This window comes from Siphateles boraxobius, unplaced genomic scaffold, assembly GCF_051911475.1.
Source record: "Siphateles boraxobius isolate OS27281-9 unplaced genomic scaffold, OSU_SipBor_1 26, whole genome shotgun sequence".
Classification (NCBI taxonomy): Eukaryota; Metazoa; Chordata; class Actinopteri; order Cypriniformes; family Leuciscidae; genus Siphateles; species Siphateles boraxobius.
In genome coordinates, this window is record NW_027508876.1 from 12,892,691 (window position 1) to 12,912,051 (window position 19,361).

General features: G+C 35.6%; 1 protein-coding gene across 3 annotated transcripts in view; it reads right to left on the minus strand.

Annotated features, from left to right (window-relative positions):
- Positions 1-19,361, minus strand: part of pou6f2 (POU class 6 homeobox 2) — a 156,285-nt gene that overhangs the window by 11,128 nt on the left and 125,796 nt on the right. For 2 of the 3 annotated variants that reach the window (XM_077244355.1, XM_077244353.1), the window contains exons 5-7: positions 18,413-18,487; positions 12,632-12,769; positions 599-808 (exon numbers count right to left, since the gene is read on the minus strand). In XM_077244355.1, the coding sequence (XP_077100470.1) occupies positions 599-808; positions 12,632-12,769; positions 18,413-18,487 (423 nt within the window). The remainder of the gene's footprint in view (positions 1-598; positions 809-12,631; positions 12,770-18,412; positions 18,488-19,361) is intronic. The other variant, XM_077244354.1, reaches the window with a different exon arrangement.

The following is a 19,361-nucleotide window of genomic DNA, read 5'->3' on the forward strand; positions in this document are numbered from 1 at the left end:
TGACAGCCATAAATTATCGCTGCATGAAAATGTTCGGGAGACAATTTGAAACGCAGATAAATCCATAAACATTATTACAAATGCATTACTGCGTTTACGTCCGTGATCAAAGTTTCCAGTAAATATGACACAGAGTTGCTCCCACAGAAATGAGGTTGACCTATAGATGCTTTTATAGCTGACCGCTGTAGATTATAGAGTGGGACCGGGGATAATATGCATGTCTCTATGGTCTATTTTGTTTTGCACTGTTGTTAGGCTCTTAAACTGTGTATTCTTACTACCTTCTTGATTATTATTTGATATAGGTATTGATATTGATTATTGTTATTTGAGGATGATTTATATTAAAGTTTGATTATTGTTATGTATTATTATAGGTGCAAGCCTTTGAAATACAGAGTAACTATTGGGTTGGCATACAGTATCCCTGTCTTTGTCTCACATGTGTTTTTGGCTATATTATGCTGTATATTATAGGTTATTATGTGATTACTAGGATATATCATGCATATTTCCTGGTATTTTCATATGACATATTAAGCTTTCACATCACAGTAGTTTTTTAAAATTATTGTTATAAACAGTCATTACGTACCTGCTGTCCAGGTTTAATGGGTGACAGTGTGATTCCCTGGGTGTTAATCACTGGCAGGATCTGGTTGCCAATCACAGTGGCTATAATCTGACCCTGTGCATTGGTCAGCAGCTGTGGTGTGATTGGCTGGACCTGCAGGGAGGGAGTGCCGCCCCCTGATTGGCTGGAAGGTCCTACAGAGTTTGGCATCAGAGGGATCGTACCAATGATCTATAAAAATCGTAAGAAAGGAGAAATAAAATCCAGGTAAAACAATTCACTCAGTAATCAACCATGTATAATCTATTCTGCTGTCCTTGAATAATCAAACACAGCAAATAATTAAGAATATTTAAATGTGTAGTAATAATAACTGTATACACACACAACCACTGAAAAGTTTAGAGTAAAAAGGTGTACTTGAAAGGCAAGGCTTTATTTATTTAATTCCCTTTCTGTTTTAATATATTTTAAAATGTAATTGATTCCTGTGATGAGAAAGCTGAATTTTCAGAAGTTATAACCAAAGATTTTAGATATACACCGACGGTGCACTCACATTATTATGAATGAGAGAAAGAGCATTGTTCAATATGGCGAATAAAAGAGCCAACAGCCAATTGGCACTGCAGCTGCTGTTAGAAGCTCTGGTGTGCGCTTATGATAGGCTCGTCCAGCCAGAACTTTGTAGAACTTTTTTTTGTCATGATTTGAGCATTTAGAAACAATGTTTATGAGGCAGTTGTTGTTAGATTGTATTGGTGCTTTCAAATACTTATAGCTTGGTGAACAGCTTTGGAGAATTTGATGTTTCCCCATTCAAAGAGATAGAAGCTGTACTTGCATGACTGAAATAGCTCAGATAGGCGTTACAAAGATGGCCGCCGAGTGAAATGACTTGTCTCAAAGGGACTTTTGTCATTACTCCGGTCTTCAATTTGCTGATTTGGGGCTCAAGAAACATTTCTTCTTATTATGTTGAAAACATTTGTGCTGGTTACGATCACTTTTGGTCAATTTAATGCAGTCTTGCTGAATTTCTTTTAAAAAATCGGTAACACTTTACATTAAGGTTCGTTAGTTAACATTAGTTAACTACATTAATTAACACAAACTAATAATGAACTGCACGTATAAAGCATTTATTCATCTTTGTTCATATCAACATCTACTTATACTTTATTAAAACGTGTTAACATTAGTTAATACACTGTGAACTGACATGAACTAACAAAACAGCTGGATTTTTTATTAACTAACGTTAACAAAGATTAACAAATACAATAACAAATGGATTGCTCATGGTTAGTTCATGTTAGTTATTATTTTAACTAATGAACCTTATTGTAAAGTGTTACCAAAAAATCTTACTGATTGATTGGTCTTTCTCAAGCATATTCATTTATGTTTGCACAAAAATAGTCATATATGTATATATAATAATGGTACAGAGTATTAAAGGAGATGGACATGACAAAAATGTGCAGTCACACTCATAATCTTTGTACCTGACAAAACAACAAAGACATCAAATTTGAGCACTTCATACACTCCGAGGACCTCATCAGTGTCAGAGTATCAAAGCCCTCAGATTTTACCGGATCGAGGGCTACTTAGTACTGGGCGGAGAAAATAGACTGTATAACCTTTTTATTTTTGAGAGAGGCTTGATAGAAATACACACACTCATACATTACCACTTGCACTGAACCACAAACCTGGCTGAACGTACATAGTCTACACACAGACACAAGTATGTGCACATGAAAGCCCCCCACACAAAATGTGCTCTCTGCTCCTCTCTAAAGGTCAGGCTCTGAGTACCTTTATGTGTGCTGGTGCACACCACTGACTGTATTATCTATCATAAGACCAGAGGAAAACTGTGTGTGTGTGTGTAAAATGCAGAGAAGGGCCGATTTAATAACGTAGCTTCTTAACCACTCGTCCCCCAATAAAACACACACACACACAGACACACACACACACACACACACACACACACACACACACACACACACACACACACACACACACACACACACACACACACACACACACACACACACACACACACACACACACACACACACACACACACCCCTCGCTTCTGGTACTATATAAGTGACGCCCTCCTCCCACAATCTTTTTCACTGGTCTTCTGCACCCCCACAGATCAAAGGCCGTAACCCTTTGTAGCTGCAGTGTTTTACGTCTCAAGGCCACGGCTTCAATGAGCCATGTAGAACAACAGCGCTGGAGAAAAGGACTCAACGCCTCCTCCCGACACACAACAAGGGTTTATGTCAGTGGAACTGCAAGACTTAAAGCTTCTTTCATCCAGAGCACCACAACTATACTCATGAAATGCATTAATGCAGGAGACCGAAATGCTTGATTCAAGTAACAGTGTAATAAAAAAACATTTGCACGTTTTTATTTTATTTTATTTTTTACTCATGATACACTATATATTACTCACCATGAGATCAAAACACTTCATACTACCGTTCAAATGTTTTAGGGTCTGTAAGAGTTTGTTTTTGAAAGAAGTTCTGTTCACCAAGGCTGCATTTATTTTTTATCAAAAATACAGTGAAAGCAGTCATATTGTAAAATATTTTTAAAATTTATAATAACTTTTCTATTTTAATTCCTGTGATGGCAAAGCTGAATTTTCAGCATCATTACTCCAGTCTTCAGTGTCACATGAATGATCCATCAGAAATCATTCTCAAATGCTGATTTGGTGAAGAAACATTTCTTATTATTTTCATACTTTTTTCGAAACTGTGATCCACTTCTTTTTAGGATACTTTGATGAATATACATTTTCAAATGAACATAGATATTCAGTCTGGAAATAAAATCTCCTAGACAAGGCCATTTTTAATGGATTTAATTAGGATAAAGTCAGTTCTATCCACCTTTTTCCTTCCTTGGGGAAGTTCCACTGAAAAAGACTGAAACAAAACATTTCAAATCAGGTTGCGCTACAAATAATCCTTATACGTCGGTTCTGTTTTTTAATGTGACATGACAAAACAAGAATATCTATGGCGAGAGCTTTTTTAGTCACTGAATTCTTTTCCACCTATAATTATTTTATCTTTTCCTTTGTATTACGATGTAACAGTATGCAAAAAGACAACATATACTGCGCATTTGTGGTCTTTTCTTATGATTTCATTTATTATATACGTTTACACTTTTAAATTTCCTTTTAATGTTTAACGGTGAACAGAATAATGCTATCTCTTGCATACAGTTTTTGAAAATGCTTACTATTGTGTTCATAAAGAGAACCTTTCGCTTATCGTTTACAGTTAAACGGAAGTTACTCCCATCATTTTCAAAGTGTTATGGGCATATGAAAAAGGTGGCTAGCACTACTCTCCTCCTGAAACACAACTGGCACCCATTGGTTGAAAATTAAGCGGCCTTGGTGATGTCACCAGGGGCCCTCCATGGAAGAATTTGCAATTATGAATTTTGCGTAAGAAAATCAGTAACATTTGTTGTTCAAAAGTTTGGGATCAATTCGATTTTTAATAAAAGAAAATAATACTTTTATTCAGCAAGGATGTGACAGGTAATAGATTTAAATGTTACAAAAGATTTATATTTCAATGAAATGCTGTTCTCATTATGTGCTGTATATACAGTTTTAGTATTTACACTTGGCATAGAGGCAGGAGGTTATTTCTTTGACTTCAAACTAATTTTTGTCAAAATTTTAAATCTGCCTTGAATTAAAACAAAAGCTCCATATTAAGTTAATTTAAACTCAAGACAGCCGCTTCCACATTAAAATGTAAGTAAAAATAAAATATAATGTACAAATTCTCTCTATATGACTCTGTCCACCAATGGTTGTTTTAATGCCTTTGCAATGTAAACATCACAATGTTTGTGAATAAATTAACATGCTATATACTGGTACACACATGGGCTGCAGACACATTGAGCTGTGGTGCTCATGCGAGAGTTGCAAGATCAAGTCTAGCACATTCTGTCAAGAAATAAAAGGGTAAAACATTTTTTTTTTAAACATGAGGAGCGGAATGTGTTAAAAAGTGCTTTTCTGCTAGTCTGTGTGTGCGCACATGTCTGATATACCACCTAGACTGAAAAAGCACCATTGATCTATCGTGTATAATTTAACCTCGCCTGCTAGCGGACCCCCAGCTGCGCTAACAAGCTCCGCATCTGTATAATCTCTGACCGTTCCTCTCCTCCGCCTGTTCCCTCCTCTCTTTGACATAATGACGATGGAGCGGTGGAAAAAAGGAGGGCTGACTATGTGTAATTCACCCTCACCACGGCTCATTTGGTTGCGTTGCTTCGCATTAAGCGACAGATAATTTATCTCTCTCTCTCTCTCCCTCCCTCCGTCGCTCTTTATCGCTCCCTCTCAATCCTCCGAGGCCCTCTCTCCTGCCACTTAGCATATTTTATTGTGCGGTGTGGCGCTCGTGTCCCCCGACATGGCATTTGCATGCCGTCTTGTCTCAGGGCTTGTTCCGCTCAATTATTCACTCTCATTGGACTAAGTGGCTGCTCTAACACGAGCAATAATACAGCACACGAGCTGACAGCTACATACTGTCCTGGGCTGCTCTGAATAGCCACGTTCACTGCGCTCTCAGGTTACTGTGGCATACAGGACCTTGTTTTTACAACTCCAACTGCAAGAAAAAAACAATTGTGGCATTTCTACGCATTATTATGAAGTTTTAGAGATTCGATTTCTTTCACTAATTCAATTATGCAATCAATTATGCTGTACTTTGGTTCCCAGCAGGCACTGTGGCAAAACTAAATTATGCAGATTACCGTTATTGTTTGCTACATGTAAGTGTGTCTAATATTTTAATTTGATGGCTCCTCAGTCTGTTCAGATCATTTTAATAGGGATATGTCAAGGCTTGTTATCTAAAGGTTCTAATTAACACCGAACAATCCAAAGACAATCGACTCTATATGGAGCCTAAGTGAGGATTAAAATTGATTTCAGATTCAGAATTGAAAATGAATGTAGTTCACCCAAAAATGAAAATATGACTTTCTTTCTTCTGTGGAAGATATTTTGAGAACAAAAAGAAGACAATTTTGAAAAGAAAAAGAAAAACAATCAATGGAATCCCATTCTATGTTTTCGTCCATATTGACTGTCAATAGATTAGACATTATTTCAAATTTCTTCTTTTATGTTCCTCAGAATTAATAAAGACATACAGGCATGCGGGTGAATAAATGATGACTAGGGGTGTAACAATATATTGTGTCACAAATTCTCACAATATATCGCAATACAAAAATGCATCAATATGTATTGTGTATAATTCATCCAAAATGAACATTTCTGAGAGAAAAAATGTACAGAGTTTTAGTGTCACTACATTAATCTACTATACTATATATTGTTGAATATAAAGTATAATAATGCAATGGGGGAATATTTGTGGGTCCTGATAATGCCAAATGTCTTATGTTACCAGTAAAAAGTGCTCTACATTATTTTAAATATATCTAGTCATTGACAGAGTGCAAGCATATTCATCTAAAATAATTCTGTATTTTCAGCTTCAGAATCATCAATATTTATATTCTGGTGTCACTATTGTCCTGTGCATTGGGTTACCTGCATTAAGTCCAAGCTTATTCATTTACACTCATAATGTAAAACCGAATTTAGCATTTTAATCAACAGTACATTTTTTGTTAACATTTTACCATATGTCTTGGAGTATCGCAATAATATCATATCATGAGTTCAGTATCGTGATATGTATCGAATTGTGACATGAGTGTATCGTTACACCCCTAATGATGATGACTGAATTTACATTTTTGAGAGAACTACCCTATAAGTTTTTTAGATTGATGTGGGTTGATATTGTTTATGTATGTACTGTATGATGTTTGTCTTAAAACAGCTAAGCTGAAGGACAAATTAAATGTAAAATTGTTTCCATCAATGTTTGACATGTTAGAGTTGACATATGCCTCATAAATCCTTATAAGTAGCAAATAAAAATCCATCTGATTTGGTAAAACCGTGTGAAACATAAGTGGACTTTGCCGGTGACTTGATCACGTTGGGTGTTTGATGTAAACAATCTCCTGAAACATTGTCAACCAATCCGGCATATGCCTGTGCTACACTCTTAAATCTGATCATGTATTTGTCCGCATGAGAAACACCTGCCTGAAATGGCAGGAGATAAAATAATTACTATGAAGTAAATTCTAAAGGGACCATATATTGTGTCATACATCTGTTATTTTCTTGTTCTTATTCGACTTGCTTTTGTTTCTCTGCATTTTATACATGCTTTACACTGTGGTGAGCGTTCATCTCCCTTCCTACTTTTCTCTCTCTCTCTGTTTCTCCTCTTTGAGCAGAACTCATTAGGATTATACTGGCAGTGATTCCCAGGGAATGTCATCTCTTCCTGCAGCCAGGCCAATCTTCAGCGTTAGCCATGGCCGCCAGGCAATATCCCTGCCCATTTTCTGCCCTACTGCCCGCTGTTTGGAGGGGAATAGGATGGGGACACATATTGAGAGAGAATTCCAAACTTCTAACACCCGTCACTGAGCAAAAAACACAGATCAGAAACGGTCAAACACTACAGTCTTGGTAAAAGTTATCAATTGCTTAGCAATATGGTTAAATAAGATTTTTTTTCTATTAGATTAAATTATATCTATTAGATTAAATTATATCTAAAGATCAATGGAAAACTATTAACATGACTTCTGGATTTTATTGGTAAGAGTTTATGCTAAAACAGTAACACTATATTATGTGTCCATGTTATTCATATTGCATATTAATATTATTATTCCAATTATATGACAATTATAATTTTAAAGTAAGATATACACAACAAGTATAAACTGTTCATTAGCATTTAATAAATGTTTAAGTTTAAATGTATAGTACTATAATAAAAAAACATGTATTTATTTGTTTATTCATATATTTAAGTTCATACACTTCACGGCTGAGTACATAGAGCATGAGTACATAGTGTATACGTACATAGCGTATAGTGCGTCATTTGGGATGTAACTAGATTCTATTTACACTAAGTGAAAATAGCATATTTTCTTAGCGATAGCAGCTATTTACACTAAGTTTAAACAGCAATAGATTCTATTCACACTAACTGAAAATAGCAATAGATTCTACGTACAGTGTAAAAATAGCAGTATTTTCTATGCAATGCTATATATACTTATAAATATTGGCAGATACTATTTGCACCTCAATGTTGTTGAACATTAAATGTTATGCAATAATAACAGAATGTAAATGATTATATTTATTAAATTATTAAATGGATGCCGCCTTATTGGGACAATAAAGACCTCCCTACACCTACCCTTAACCGATAAACACTTTAATATTAAACAAACGTTAGACACTTTATTTCCATGTTTTGAACATTTTTTTCATTTTTATTGAAAATAAATGCCTCTCTGATCTGATATGTGATGGGAAAGGGAATAGGTTGAATCCGCCTTTTGCAGGTTGATTTGCGAAAAACTTTCAGCCACGCGCCTTACCCCAACACTATTGCTACTGTTAAAAATCCAGAGTCTTCTGTAATTTTGTCTGTCCTAAGACGTCAGGGGGCGGAGTTAGTGTAAATTGCCTCTGCCAACAAGGTGGACTATTTGCTATTTGGACTAAGTGCAAATAGACACTCCGTTATTTATTTACTTGTTTATTTTTTCACTATTTTCCAATGGAGTCTTTACCCACATAAAATTAGAATGATTTAAACCAAGGATGATGAAACCAAGTTGAAAATTCAAAGGAGGGAGATGTTTAAAGCCAAACAATGTTAAAAGAGATGGGAATTTTGCCCCTGCTATCAGTCAGGCCCAGAAGAGACTGCTAAAGTCATTGTGGTGAAAACTTTGATCTTCCTACTCATTTGATCCTAAGCAAAAAAAAAAAAAAGTTTTTCTTTTCCTTCTAAAAGACGAATGACTAGACTTGACAGTGGATGGCAGAGGACCGTTTTAACAAATACTGCTGTAATGTCTGCTGATGTGATGTCCGTTGCATATGCAGATTGATATCTAAAAGTTTTTTTTAGTTTTTTTTCTCTTCACTCACATTTTGATATTTAAAAAGAACAGAACGCCAACAATAAAAAGAACTAGCTATGTTAGCTGATTACCTTACAAGTCCATAGATAACGCCATCAGTTCGTACTACCATACAAGTGGAAGCAATGAAACCTGTTTGTTCATGAAACGTTTGGTATAAACCTATTATTTGTCAAATTATAAATAATACAGTTAAACAAATCAGTCTAAGTCATATTCAAGTAATTAACATGCTTATTTGAATATGTGTTAATTCTAAGATACAGTAACATTACTATTTATTCCCTTCTTCAAATGTTACCATTTAAAGGAATAGTTCAATTCAAAATGAAAATTCTGTCATCATTTACTCAGCCTCAAGTTGTTTCAAACCTGTATGAGTTTCTTTCTGCTGCTGATCACAGAGGAAGATATTTTGAAGAATGTCAGTAATCAAACAGTTGATGTTGCATATGCGCATTTTTCAAGTCAATGGGGTTCATCGACTGTTTGCTTACCGACATTCTACAAAATATCTTCCTTTGTGTTCAGCAGAAGAAAGAAATTCATACAGGTATGAAGCAACTTGAGGGTGAGTAAATGATGACCGAATTTTCATTTTAAAGTGAACTATTCCTTTAACGCTCAGTCCTCCACAAACATAATGCACATCCTTTTCTAAGACCCAACTGAGGCGATATTCAACTGTGTGGCAGCAGAGGGAAAACTACTCATAGACTATGCTCAAAGCAACACGGCCAGAATTGTGTTATTTCAGTATTCTATTATCAGGCCAACAATAACGCCTGAGAGCTAAATCAACACCCTATCAGAACAAAGAGTGCTTCAGTCTAAAACAACACATTGCCTCATCCCTTTACTCCAACCTTTTCCTTTTTGGTCTGTGGCAGCATCTGCTCTTCCCCTGGCCACGTCTGTGGCCTGTATTAGTATCATTTTAATGTTAAAAGCAAAAGAAGGGCAGGGGACGAGGCTCAGAAGGGTGGTGGGTGTTTTAGCAGGCTCAGACTGAATAATGTGCCTCAGTAATAAGGTCGAGAGCAGAGCCTGTAGCCCTGGGCTTTGACCGTCTCAGTGACCTGATTATGTCAGCCAGTGTCAGCCGCCACGACACTACAAACAAAGCGCATCCCATCAACTGCATCGCCATGCCAATACGTCCAGCCAAGCCCTGCAGGCACTTTCAGTATAGACAAGGCCATACCAGTTTGTTAGGTAACATCTACCGTACACATGCACACACTGGTGTGTTCTTGGTGTGTTATCAAACACTGTATCATTTTTTAAATACATCCAAGAACTGTGCAATAATCTTCATAATATTTATCAAAAGTTACACCTGAACAGAATAGTTCTTAACCCTTTTTTTATTTTTACATTGGACATCATGTGGTGACCCAACAATGGTACCAAAATGGAAATAAATATAATTGGTAACACTTTACAATAAGGTTTCATTAGTTAACATTGGTTAACTTATGGAAGCTTGTTTCCACCACAGAATAAAACGTTTTAAAAGATAATTAACTTTTTATCTCACAAATTGCTAGTTTCCATCTGGCAATTCAGATTTTTTTTTCTCAGAATTGCGAGATATAAAGTCAGAATAGCGTGATATAAAGTCGCAATTCCGTATTATAAAGTCAGAATTGTGAGTTGAAAACTCGCAATTGTGAGATAAATAGTCGCAATTATCTTTCAAAACGTAGGGTGTAGATTTTAAAACGTTTGATTAATTCTGACTTTTTTTCTCGCAATTGCGACTTTATATCACGTAATTCTGACTTTATAACACGTAATTGCGAGTGAAATCTCGCAATTCTGACTTATTTTCTCAGAATTGTGATAAAATAAACTATATAAACTTGCAAATGCGAGTTATAAAGTCCAATTCTAAGGAAAAAAAGAGATGTTTTTTCTCAGTATTCGAGTTTATATCTCACAATTCAAACTTTATAACATGCAATTGCGACTTTATATCGTGCAATTCTGACTTTATATCTCCCAATTGCATGTTCTAAATAAAAATTGCAAGATATAAACATGCAATTCTGAGAAAAAAAGTCAGAACACACAAAGACTTTATAACACACAATTGCGACTTTATATCACACAATTCTAACTTGCTGATTTAAAGTCAGAATTGCGAGTCAGTAAAATCGCAATTGTGAGAAAAAAAGACAGAATTTTGAGATAAAAAGTCGCAATCACCTTTTTTATTTTTCATTCTGTGGCGGAAACCAGCTTCCATATTAACTACATTTTAACATTTACTAATTAATTAAAATCAAAACTTGTATTTGTTAACATTAGTTAATGCACTGTGAACTAACAAGAACAAACAATGAACAGCTGGATTATTAACTAACATAAACAAAGATTGATAAATACTGTAACAAATGTACTGCTCATTTTTAGTTCATGTTAGTAAATACAACTAATATTAACAAATGAAACCTTATTATAAAATGTTCTCATATGATTTAAAAAAGTAAAAGAATACATCATATATAAATATGTAAAATTTCAATAATAATAAAAATGTAATAAAAATATAGAAAATAACATACATTTTATATGCAGTATATATGGTTGGTACATTTTTTTTTGTTATTGAAAGAACTCTAATGCTCACCAAACCTGCATGTATTTTAATAAAAATACAGTAAGAAACAGTAATATTGTCAAATATTATTGCAATTTAAAATAACTGTTTCCTATATTGATATATTTTAAAAAGTAATTTATTCCTTTGATGTTAAGCTGAATTTTCAGCATCATTACTCCAGTCTTCAGTGTGTCACATCATCCTTATGCTGATTAGCTGCTCAAGAAATATAGTATTTCTTCTTATATTGTATTTCTCAACATTTTGTTATGTTGAAAACAATTGTGCCGATTAACATTTTTGTGGAAACTGTGATATATTTTATAACAGAAATCTTTTGTAACATTATAAGTATCTTTACTGTCACTTTTGATCAATGTGATGCATCCTTGCTCGTACTGAACGCAATCTTTTGAGTGGTAGTGTATGTTTATTAAATACATTTGTGTTTACTAAATGTATATATCCACATGCATCTGCCCTAATGTGGCCTATTTCTACTAGGTTATAAATGAGTTTGATTTGACAAATTGCCTTTAACGTCAACAACAAAAGATATGGAGACCATTTTCTCCTCCCTGTTAAAAGTTGATAAGCCGATTTATTGTTCTGCCTCCACTGAGCATATGGTTCCTTTTACATATAAAACGTCATTAGATTTTGTTTTTATTACATTTACAGCCAAAACTGTTAAAAGCACCCATAAAGCCTTCAATAAGAGTGGGTCGGCTACATAAAGAGGCCCCCAGCATGCAATTTCTCAAACAATGCTTTCCATCGTACAGAAGAGAAAGTGTCAATGCGAGGAGGGGAATGAGACAAGGGTTAAGGTAAATAATGCTGTTTGTAGCATGAAAGGGCACATTGGCTATACAATCTTTCCTTTAATATGGGAGCAGTGCGCACCTGCGATAAGATGATTCATTAGATAGAGCCCTGGTCTGACAAGCCTCATCGTTCAAGCCTCTGGATACTGATGGAACAATTCTGCGGCCGGCTCCGTAAATATGACAAGGTCAGCATTTTATCCCCTGCACTCCCACACTGCTGTCCAATCTAAACACAACGCCCCTCTCTGGCTCGCTCTAACAAGGCTAAAGACAGGCCATGAAGGTCAGTACTGAAGAGTGGATTTAGGTATCTGAGTAACATTACACTAATAAAGAAAATCATGTTCATACCGCTTCAGAACACTTCTCCATGTCTACTTGTGCTTCGTCTTATAGTTCTATGATTAACGTGGGGAACACTTCAGCTTACATGTGCATTTAATGTGGGCATAATCTTTTAAATGTGCGGTTTGTTTATGCATGTACCTGTCCTTGTGCATTGGTGACCAGTTGTCCAGTGACCCCCTGCAGACTGGAGAGAGCATTCCCAAACACCTGCGACCCGGCAATTGAACCCATCGCTGCTGCTGCGGCAACCGCTGCCTGACTGGCCAGAGGGTTGAGCTAAGGAAGTGAACACAGAATGAAAAAGTAAAGATTTGACAAATTGATTACAGTAAGAATAGATTCAATTTAAAGGTCTTTTCACAAAAAATCTTAAATATGGCGACAGCTTTAAATTAGATAAATGTATACCAAATAGAACCAATAATACTTAAGTCAAACTAGAACTGAAATAGAGCACATTCATGTTTTGTGTTTAATGGATTAAAGATAAAGATGTTCCTTGGATGAACGAAATTAGGGTGAGTAAATTACAAAAATTTCAATTTTGGCTGAACTATTCCTTTCTATATGTATGTATGTTTATATATATGTATGTATGTATATGTATATGGGTTTTTTTAACAATTAAGAAAATTAACAAAACTGTGAAACTGAATGAACAGTTTTGATTGTTTTTTTCCCCCCAAAATAAAGCTGACTTTGTTAAAAAAAAGCAGCATAACGGAAAAATGCAACTTGTTTTTCTCAGATTTGTCAATAAAAACATTCAATAAAAGCGTAATTGCTAACATTTTCCACTCTTTATGGTAAATTGTATTTTTCTCCTCATTTGTAAGTCTCTTTGGACAAAAAAAAAGATTTAATAAACTTTTTAAAATGTTTTTGCATTGGTCAACATCATTGCCAACATAAGATAACAAAACAATACTGATGCTTTGGTGCATTTCTTAGATCATAACTGAAATTCTCTAAACTACTTCTTCAACCTCCACATCATCTAGTAACTTGTGCACATTATAAAAGCAATTTCTCATTCTTTTGAACAAATTGCAAATGCTTTGGTACATTTATGCATCGAATCTGTACAACTGTCTGCTGTTTTCTACATTATCAATTGCTTATGTCATGTTGATCAAAATATTTTGATACAATAAATTGATACAAAATCATACTGGTTCCCTGTTGAATAGTCTTACCCCTCAAATCATCTAGGCATTAGTTCCTTGCATAAGTCATTAAATGCAAAATGGTTAAACTAGTTGTCATAAACTGTCAAGCATATTTTCTATACATTTCTATTAGACTTTTGACTTCCTGAATTGTGGAGGTGAATTTTTTATTTCACTAATGAAGGGAAATGTAAAGGGCTAGATGATCTCTAAACCAGTTCTCCAGTTCTCGAAGATAGCTCAGAGGTGCATCTCATGAAGCTTCATTTGGCAAGCATATATAGACAGAGCACAACAGTGTTACAAATTCTAACAAATGGAAGAACAACAAGGAAACAAACAGGGTCAACAGCTGGGAAGAAGAAGAGGAGTAATGATGGATGGTGGAAGGGTACGGAGGCAAAACAGAGGAAGAAGAGGACAAAATTGAAGACATGTTTCTGATTAAATAAGGGCCACTTGTGGACCGTATTCTCAATAATAGCCTTATTGCCGTGGTGGGTCAAAAGATATAGTCGAATGTTGGGAGAACAACCGTGTCCTCAATTACGTTGTAGAACAGGTATGTAAATGAAATGAAAATGTTCACTTTACTGTAACACTGTATACTTACTGTTAATGCTATATTACAGTATTCCACTTGCATTTTACATTATACAGTAAATATACTTAATGTAATACACAAACACCTGTATATATATATATATATATATATATATACACAGTTGAAATTGAAATTATTATACACCCTTTGCAAATCAGGTTTATTGGCTAAATTTGCAGACTTTCAGCTGCTTGCAATTAACAAATCCTTTTTTGAAAAAAGTAATTGAAACAGCTCAACACAACAAATGTTTCAAGTGGTTTCCTCAAATTCAACTGAAAATGTAACTTTTAATGACTTCTGCAATCTCAAAATTATTCAACCCCTTCATGGCGAGCATCTTTAGTACTTAGTAGAACACCCTTTTGCTGTTATGAGCTGCTGCAAATGTACAACCAGACACCAGCTTCTGACCCCATTTCTGAGGAATTCCTCATGAGCTATGGCCTCCAGTTCAGTAATATTCTTTACAGCTGTGTGTGCTGCAACCGCCTTCTTCAAATCCCACCAGAGATTTTCTAGGAGTTCAAGTCAGGTGAATGATGGCCACTGTAGTATCTTCCAGGTCTTCTTCTGCAACCAAACTTTGTGGAATTTGAGGTATGCTTGGGATCATTGCCCTGTTGGAAGGTCCAATGATGCCCAAACTCCAGATTCCTCACCGACAGCATGACGTTTTCTCTTACACTGCAGGTTTCCAGTGCCAGAGGATGCAAAGCAGCCCCAGAGCATCACGAGCCCCACCATGCTTACCAGACATAGTGTTCTTTTCACATGCTTCATTCTTCTTACTCCAGACATAAACGCTGATCCATAGGGCTGAAAAGTTCCTTTTTGTTTATAATTTTGTTTCATCGCTCCATAGAACAGAATCCCAAAACTTCAGTGGATTATTTATCTGATTTTGAGCAAATTGGAGTCGACTTTTCTTTGCTTTTGGGTCAGTAGTGGTTTAAGTCTTGGAGTTCTGGCGTGCGTTTAGTACGTGCCTTACTGTGCAAGCTGAAGCCTCTGTGCCTGTTGCCACCAAATCTTCCTGCAGGTCTTTTGCAAGGGTTTTTCTGAGCCTGCCTGCTCAGAAATTGTGTTGCAGCTGTTGATAGTTTCCTTTTTCTGGCCCGTCCAGGTAGTGTAACCATTGTTCCTTTGACTTTGAACTTAAATTTGATATTTCATGTGTTCTAGCTCAAGCAAACCTGGTGCAACTAATGAAGCCCTTGATTAGTTGCATCAGGTGTGCTTGAGACAACACCTGTTTTGCAGATTGTGCTGTTGTGAGGGATTCTATTCAGGGGGTTGAATAATTTTGAGACTGCAGAAGTCATGTGTTAAGCTATTTCAATTACTCAGTTTGATTTGTTCATTGCAAGCAGCTGAAAGTCAGTAAATTTTGCCAGTATACATGATTTGCAACGGGGGTTGAATAATTTTGATTACAACTGTATATATGTATATATACTAAGGAATTTGATCAAGTTACAGGCTTTTGCAGGTAATCCATTGTGAGGTGCTGTTTGTACGAATTGTTTTGAGAAATGCAATAGATAGATAGATAGATAGATAGATAGATAGATAGGTAGATAGGTAGATAGATAGATAGATAGATAGATAGATAGATAGATAGATAGATAGATAGATAGATAGATAGATAGATAGATAGATAGATAGATAGATAGATAGATAGATAGATAGATAGATAAGGCAGGCAAGCAAACTTTTACTCTTTCTCTCATCTCATGTTAATAACACACGCAAGCACACATACAAATGCACAGCTGAATAAATCAAGCTAACCTCCTAATAAGCCGGGTGAATGCAGTGCTTATTTGGTTGCAGGGCTGCAGAATACAGGCTTATTAGGTTCTTTAAGTAGATCAAGAGCTCACGCAGGACTGCACACAGAGTCCCCAATTACTCATCACTATGAGGCAGTAATGGAAACAGCACTCCGAGCAGACGTAGGAGAGCAGGCACGGTGACAGCAGACAGAAAGAGTAAAAAAACAGCAAAACCTAATGGCAGTCAACAGTGATATAGACAGCAGGTTATTTCTGCAATCAAATTGCTATTCTTTTTTGACAAGTTCTGAGTTTGCTTTTGCTACGAATCACAGAGCGTATAATCCCAAAAGATGCTGTCAGAACAAGAGTTCACAGGTGTGCAGTGATGATATTTTTGATGCCACTGTGCCTTAAAGGGATAGTTCACCCTGTAATTAAAATTCTATCATAATTTATTCCCCTTAACGGCGATTCAAACATGTAAGACTTTCTTTCTTCTGTGGAACATCAACATAAAATTTGGAATAATACAGTGGGTGAAGCTTTAAGGCTTCAAAAAGGACACACACTACCATTCAAAAGTTTCTTATGCTCACCAATGCTGCATGTAACTGATAAAAATAATTGTTTTCTATTTTATTAAATTTTACAATGTAAATTATACCTGTAAATGGCAAAGCTGAATTTTCAGCATCAATACTCCAGTCTTCAGGGTCACATAATCATTCAGAAATCACTGTAATATGCTGATGGTGCTCAAGAAAACGTTCTTATTATTGTCAATGTTGAAAACAGTTGTGCTGCCTAATATTTTTGTGGAAACTATGATATTTTTTTTCAGGATTTTTTTTTGTTGGGTGAAACAAAACATTTATTTGAAATGGAAATCTTACCTACTTTATTACAATGTTTTTACTGTCATCTTTGATCAATTTAATGCATATTTGCTGGAAAAAAGCATTAATTCCTTTTAAAAAATCTTACTAACCCCAAACTTTTGAATGTTACTGTAAAAGAAACACTACAAGCTCTTCTTGGCATGTTCATAACAGTTCACAAATGAAGTAGCGTTTCACGAATGATTTGTTCCCTTTGAATCACATCTTTTGAATGAATCAGTTTGTTAATGAATGGGATTGATCGGGTTTTTTAACCCTTTAAATCCTTGCGAATCGTCCTTTAATTACATGTAAAAGCCTGACCAGAACATTCTATTCTATTTCCTTTTTATTTCTTGGAAAAAGAAGATTCAGAATGACACAAGGGTGAGTAAATGATGACATAATTTTGATTTTGGGGTGAACTAAAGAAGTACCAGGAGGAACTAAAGAAGTATACTTCTCTTACAAATTTCAGCCTATATTCGTGTTTCCTGTCTCCTCTGTCAGCACCCCCCATCTCTCAGCAGGGGCCATTCAGCTTTGTTAAAGTGAGAGCATTCAGCTGCCGTTCATCTTTCATCTTATCACACCATCATATATTACCAGGCTCTCTGAAATCAAATGATGAGAAAATACCACGGAGCGATCAATACTTTTTCATTGACAGTAAAGGTTAAGCACATTAAGAATGACACCGCATTTGTCTTATGAAATCATATTTCATGTTGGTGGCCTAAAATTGGCTGAGATTGATACTATGTCCCCTGGACTGAAAGTCACCCTTTTTTATCACTAATCACAGAAATCGCCTCTTTGTGGCCGGCATTTCTTTGTCCTTCTGCAAAAGTCAAGTGCCAGTTGATAATATCAGCGACCCAAAATGTTAAGGGCAACGATTTTAGCTCCTCAATGCCTCACCATGTGGCTATTGTGAGCGGTAAAAGCTCTCAAAGACTTCAGGACATTTCAGCCTTTCATCTTTAGCATTTGTCAAGAGATTTGCAAAATGATTCTTCTGTATGCAGAGGCATGGAGACATTACTTAAAAACAAATATGCTCAGCCTTTTTATCGTGGTTTCAAACTGCTTGTGATTTTCTTGCAGAGTAACCCAGTGACACAGTGAGTGCTTATGCTGTTAAACAGAAAAGGAGAATAGCTTTGTGATTGCAGGAAAGGTGCCTGTGTAGAGAGCATCTTATCTTGGGCTAACATCTTCAGATAATAAAAACATGTATTTCTGAGAGGGGCGAGATGCAGAGAGAAAGCGCACGAGAGAGAGAGAGAGGGAGAGAGATAGAGAGAGAGAGAGAGAGAGAGAGAGAGAGAGAGAGAGAGAGAGAGAGAGAGAGAGAGAGAGAGAGAGAGAGAGAGAGAGAGAGAGAGAGAGAGAGAGAGAGAGAGAGAGAGAGAGAGAGAGAGAGAGAGAGATGGACAAGGATGGCAATATCAAGCAGGGATTGAAATCATAGATAATCCTCTCACCCTATCTGAGGGCAAACACTCTCTCTTTCTCTCCCCTTCCCTTTCACTTTGACGGAGAAGATGAAACACGTTCTCCTGGAATGATAAGAAGTCCAATGAATTACATGAGCTGATAGATATAGGATCATCTTTAGTGATCCACTGACATCTGAATCTGCTTTAGTTCATTTCCTAGCTTAATTTGAAAGGAAAGGAAACATTGTTTCAGAGGAAGTATCTTAAAGATGAAGTGTACACCCTGTCCCAAATATGGTCTCATGCTCACAAGCACCAAATTGAGGTCTATTTTTTATTATTATAAAGAAAATCGGTAGATGATAATTGGATTCCAATTGTGCATGTTCGTTTTTTTCATTTTTACATTTTGATTACCTTTGTTATCTAACACTCACTTATAAACAATAATTTAATAACAGTTAAATATAATCTTTAGCAAATCTCAAAATGAATATGCATTATCATACTGTACTTTAAGATGCTGTGAATTTATCACTTTTAACTCCTAACATGCATGGTTTTAGTTTTATTTATTTTTTACATTTATTTAGACAAAATAGCATACATGTTAATGTTCGTCTATTAGTTATCGGGGTTACACTTTATTTTACAGTATGTGTACTTACAGTGTAATTACCCAAGACAGTACTGGTAATATACGGTAAACATGAGTTAAGGTTAGGTTTAGGGGTATGGTTACTACCTAGTTATAACCCAGTTATTGTAATTGCTATAACAAGTACATATTAGCTAACAAGCTACCGTTATCGGTCATAGCATATATTGGTATGAGACAGAATTTTAATATCGAAGCACTGTTATAATTTTCATTTTGAGGAAATGTACACCTTAAAAAAATAATGCAATCAATGATCTTAAGGTTACTTATTTAAGAAAATAAGCAGGTCAAGTAAATACAAAAAACTGCATTAAATACTATGTGCCAAAGAGC